Here is a 5,583-nt window from a genome sequence, read left to right as displayed (position 1 = left end):
ATACTCCTTCCTGAATATAGATTCGCCAATGTGCATCTAATGCCTGATTTCAGTGGTTACTTCATTTGCTGACAGGCTAAAGGACGATGCTACAGACCATAAAGCAACAGAAATCACACTGATGAATTACTATCATTTTGTAAGTTCTACTAGCCCTTATTGTGAAATCTATGGAGATATATTTATATAATCCTTCAAAACATTTGTTATTGTTTATATTAGTGGTCATCTGTGCTCCAGAAGGGTATACTGCAAGTAGCAGAAATAATTGTAGTCATTGTGGTAGTGATAGGGACTCAACACAAATTGGTCTATTCCCTGTGGCATTATTGAAGAATGAATGTGTTTTTTGTTTTGTTTTTGACACCTGAACAGAAGTACTTGCTCCCTATCAGCTGGGTAACAATGGCCCAAAGCAGCAATTAAAAGCATTAAAATTCCCTTATTTTCTGTAGGACCAACCAGACTGTGAATATGGACTCACTTATCAGTACACCTAGAGGACCTGTGTTTGCTTCTTGTCACATTTGCAACATCCAAGAGAAAATAAACAAGTCTGTAATGAACATTTTGTTCACCTTTGCTGTTAACTGTCCTTGAGTCGACCTCGACTCATGGCGACCCTGTAGATGAGACTTCTCCAAGACCCCCTGTCCTCCACTGATCTGTTCACACAAAAAGATGCAGGTCTTGGGGCTTAAACTAGACTATTGGCATTTTAAGAAAGTTGGTTTCTTGTACAAGAAATTATGGTTATTTTCTCCTTCCCTGGTGGTGTATAGTCTTGGTCGCATAATAGGTAAGCAAGAACTGTAGTTCCGCTGAAACTGTATTTCCTTATTGCATTACCTTCACAGTTTTATGACTTTCACAGTTCTAGTGACAGAAGTGCACCCTCTCACATGCTGCTCCTGCTGCATTCCCTCTGAAGGCCCCAGTTGTGGCCTGTGATGTTGGAAGTGTGCTCCTGGCCACATGAGCTAAGCCATGGTATTCTAGGTGAGGTCCCAAAAATCTGGATAGTGCTATGTAGGATAATTATTCACATGAAGGATATTCTTACAAATCAGGATTCTGCTACATATGACCGTCCTCTAGATGAAGGACTGTCCAACAACTTGGATTGTCCTAGTTAGGATTATCCTCCACACTTATGACTGGGCTGAAAATTTGGAATTATCCTATGTAGGAATGTCCTATACATTGGCCTAAAAATGTGGGATCCATCTTCTGCATGCTGGGCTGTCCTCCAAAAACAACGGTGGAACACAATGATGAATTGCACTCTACAGTATAATTGTGGAATTTTTCCTGGAAATGTTGGACCTGATCTGGAATTATTGACCATGTCTAGAAATGTGGGACAGGTTCAACAATTCTACAATATGACCTGGCAATGTAGGACATGTTCAAAAAAAATGTGATGGCCATTAAAACCTTAGGTCCATTCTGGTTCTGATTAACCAGCAAGAGTTGTGGCTTTATATGACTTAGATGTCATCCATTCCCAAACTTTGGCCCTCCAGATGTTTTGAACTTCAGCTCAAAAAACTCCTGTGTGTTGACTAAGGTAGCTGGGGTTTGTGGGAGTTGAAATAGAAAACATCTGGAGGACCAAAGAATGATATATGCAGAGGAAGACAATAATGAATAATAATCTACAGTGCAAATGTGGGCGATGTGCTGGACATTTCATGTCCTATGTAGGACCATCCCCCACATGTAGGACCATCCTACAAATCTGAGCTTTCCTACATAGGGTGATCCTACATATGTAGGACTGTCCTACAAATCTGGGCTGTCCTACATAGGACTGTCTCTGCATGTAGGACTGTCCTACAAATCTGGAAATAGCTTACACAGAATGGTTCTCTACATGTAGAACTCCCTTGTAAAGGTGAGCTGCATCCTCCACATGCAGGGCTCTCCCAAAAATGTCTTGAGCAGTGCATGCCCTACCAATTAAGTCTTCCAAAGAAAAATGGGGAAACACAATGATGAATTCTACTCTGCTGTGGAAATCAGGGAACTTTCCTGGAAATGTAGGATGTGAATGGCAGTCTGTGTCCTGGAAACATAGGATGGATTTAATGATTCTACCATATTGCCAAGCAATGTAGAACAATCCAAAAAACCTGGTGGCCATTGAGTGCATAGGCCCATTCTGGTTCAGGCTAACCAACAAGAGTTATTCCTTTATATGACTTACAAGTCAGCCATTCCCTAACTTTAGACCTCCAGATGTTTTGGACTTCAGCTCCCAGATCTCCTCATTATGGGCCAAGCTAGCTGGGGCTTGTGGGAATTGAACTAGAAAACACCTGGGGAACGAAAGACAGATGTATGGAGAGGAAGACAACGATGACTTATAATCTACTATGGAAATGTAGGACATGCCCTGGACTTTGAGGTTGGGTCCCAGAATTGTAGAACTGGGGCCCTACAAATGCAAGCTGGCTTCCATCTATAATATACATCCTCCACATGTAGGACTATAGTAGAAATCTAAATAGCTGTACACAGTACCTTCCTCTTCTTATAGCACTCTCCTACAAATCTGGACTGTCCTACCTAGGACCATCCTCCACTATTATGACTGTCCTACAAATCTAGACTGTACTATGTAGGACCATCTTCCACATGTAGGACTGTTCTATGTCCCAATATGTGACACCTCTTCATATACTTAAGCAGGGCTATCATAGCACCTCTTAAATGTCTCTTCTCCACGATAAACTTTGCCAGCTTCCTAAGTCTCTCCTCATAAGACATGGTTTCCAGATCCTTCAGCATTTAGGTCACCATTTTGGTTGCAGCTTTTATCAGCTTGGCCAAGGGTAATGGAGCTGTCTCCACCTGCTGGTTCTTCACTTCCTCCAAGGTCACAACAATGGCAGTAGAAATAGACCACCACATGAAGACTTCTTGGTATTGAAGAACTGGTAGAGTTGGTGATGTATTTATGAATGTATACGTAATAAGATGTATATACAAAGAAGGCAATGTAAAAAAAAAAAGGCCAAGAAGAAATATTCAGGGGAAGAACATTGGAATAATGGCAATGGATTGTTCATTATGGTTTGTCTGAAAAATAATCTCAGAAATTTCATGAACCAGAACTCAACTCCTGGTTTATTTCTCCTGGACATAGAAAGGCATGAGGGACTGTAGCAAAATTATCTATCAACCTTTTATGGGTGAGGGCATGTATTGAGCAACTTTTAAAAATTAAACTTTTGTTTTGAAGAGTTGCCCAGCACTGGGGACCTTGGGACCAAGAAAAATCAACCTGGAGACCACACCTTCAACACATTAAAAAATCTGGTGAAGATAACATTATCATGTTAGCCAGAAGTGGGAATCATGCAGCCCTCCAGGAATTCTGCCATAACCTGCCATAGCAAATGGAAGGGATGCTGAGACCTGCAGTCCAGGAATATTAGAATACATGATTCTTGCACCAATATAGAAAGCAGAACTATATATAGGATTGGTTCTAGACAAGATATTTCCACACTAACTATTCACCCTCTCCTGATACACTGTTCTAAGTTCTGAGAATGTCCCTTTTGGCTCCTGATCCCAAGAAACAGCAATGACTTTCTAAATAATTGTAAGTTCTAAAATAGATTTGGGGGTGAAGATGGTGGTGGTGGTGATACTTTCACATAGGGGTGATTTAGAGTGTGGCTACTGTACTTCACTTATGACCAGCAACATACCAATTTAAATCCCAACTTAACCCACAGGTTCATTGGTTAAACTTGGACAATTTCATATTTCACAGGATAACTACCTCATCTTGTAATACAGGGGAAATATATGATTTATAAATATAAGAAATAAAATATCCTCAAGATTTAAAATACCTGTAACTGTTGAAACCAAAGGAAACAAAACAAAGACAAGTATGGTAGTGTAATCACAGCTGTATCAATTTATCATAATCTCTGAAGCTATTTATCTCAGTTCCAAAGTATTCCTTTTTTAGATTGGAAAGCTATTTGTGGATTTTAGAAAGCAATTTATGAGATCAGAATTTTTTTCAGTGTTTTCTCTTTAAGAAGAGCTCCTTCTTGTTCAGATCAGGTCTCAACAAAATAATGTAGCATTTGGGGGAAAAGAAGCAAACCAGCAAGCCAACACTGGAGGTTAAGATAGAGAAGATTTCCACAGCTACCATGGATTTTCCCTTGGTGCTTAAGTAGCTGGGAATAAAGGATAGCCAAACACTGCAAAACACCAACATGCTGAAAGTGATACATTTGGCTTCATTAAACCTATTTGGAAGCTTCCGAGCTAAAAAAGCCACAGTGAAGCTGGCAAAGGCCAGAAAGCCCATGTAGCCCAATACACAGTAAAACATTACAGATGTCGACTCATTGCATTGCAACACAATTTCTTCTCTCAATGAATGCACATCAGTCTCTGGCACTGGGGGACAGGTTACCATCCACACAAGACAAATGCCTACTTGAAGCATGGAGCAAAAAAGAACTATGCCTTGGGTCATTTTTTTCCCCATCCACTTCTTGATCTTGCATCCTGGCTGTGTGCCTCTGAATGCTAAAACCACTGTAATGGTTTTTGCCAGTAAAGTAGAAATAGCCACTACAAAAATAATGCCAAAGGCAGTTTGACGAAGAAGACATGTTGTCTTCTGAGGCTGGCCAATGAATAACAATATGCAAAGGAAACAGAGGAAGAGAGAGATAAGAAGAGTGTAGGTAAGGTTCTGGTTGTTTGCTCTGACTATAGGAGTGTCATGGTGCTTCATAAACACTCTGAGTATCAGAGTCACAGTGAAGGAAAATGAAAGAGCACAAATGACAAAACTGATGCCCAGAGGTTCTTCATAAGATAAGAAGGTTATATGCTTAGGAATACATAAATCCTGCTCCATGTTGGCATACTGATCATCAGGACACTTGAAACATTCAGCCAAATCTGAAAGAAAGTAAAATGGAAGGGAGGGAGGGAGGGAGGGTTATTGTCAATACAACCTATGTAGTATTATTATTTAATAAAGTCTTGCAATCTGTCTGAATGTCTCTTTTCTTGTCTCTCTCTCTGTCTCTCTCACTTTTTATCTCCATCTCTCTTATCCATCCATGCAATCACATAACAAATTTAAAATAGAGAAGACAAATAATACTGCAAAGCAGTATGGTGGTGCAGTGGTTAAGTGCCTGTACTGCAGCCACTCACTCACATACCATAAGGTTGCAAGTTCAATCCCAGGCAGGAGCTCAAGCTCGACTCAGGGTTGCATCCTTCTGAGATCACTAAAATGAGTACCCAGATTGTTGGGGTCAATTAGCTCACACTTTGTAAGCCACTTAAACCAGGCTTAAGTGCACTGATAAGTAGTATTGAAATGTGCTTCCTTTTGCTATTGCTATACAGTGGTACCTCGGGTTACGAAATTAATTCGTTCCGCGGCCGCTTTCGTAACCCGAAAAGCCTTCGCAAGCCGAAAACCCATAGGCGCTAATGGGGAAAAGCCGCGATTTCGTGTGAAATAGCGCCGAAAAGCACCAAAATTTTCTTCGTAACCCGAAAAAACCTTCGTAACCCGGAACA

General features: G+C 40.6%; 1 protein-coding gene across 1 annotated transcript in view; it reads right to left on the bottom strand.

Annotated features, from left to right (window-relative positions):
* Positions 1-4,045: 4,045 nt before the first annotated feature.
* LOC121933683 (vomeronasal type-2 receptor 26-like) overlaps positions 4,046-5,583 on the bottom strand; it is a 17,244-nt gene continuing 15,706 nt past the window's right edge. Inside the window, exon 6 of the mRNA XM_042473667.1 lies at positions 4,046-4,947. Within this exon, the coding sequence (XP_042329601.1) occupies positions 4,046-4,947 (902 nt within the window). The remainder of the gene's footprint in view (positions 4,948-5,583) is intronic.

Source organism: Sceloporus undulatus, chromosome 6, assembly GCF_019175285.1.
Source record: "Sceloporus undulatus isolate JIND9_A2432 ecotype Alabama chromosome 6, SceUnd_v1.1, whole genome shotgun sequence".
Taxonomy (NCBI): Eukaryota; Metazoa; Chordata; class Lepidosauria; order Squamata; family Phrynosomatidae; genus Sceloporus; species Sceloporus undulatus.
Note: the sequence above shows the minus strand (reverse complement) of the source record. Positions and strands in the feature narration are given on the sequence as shown.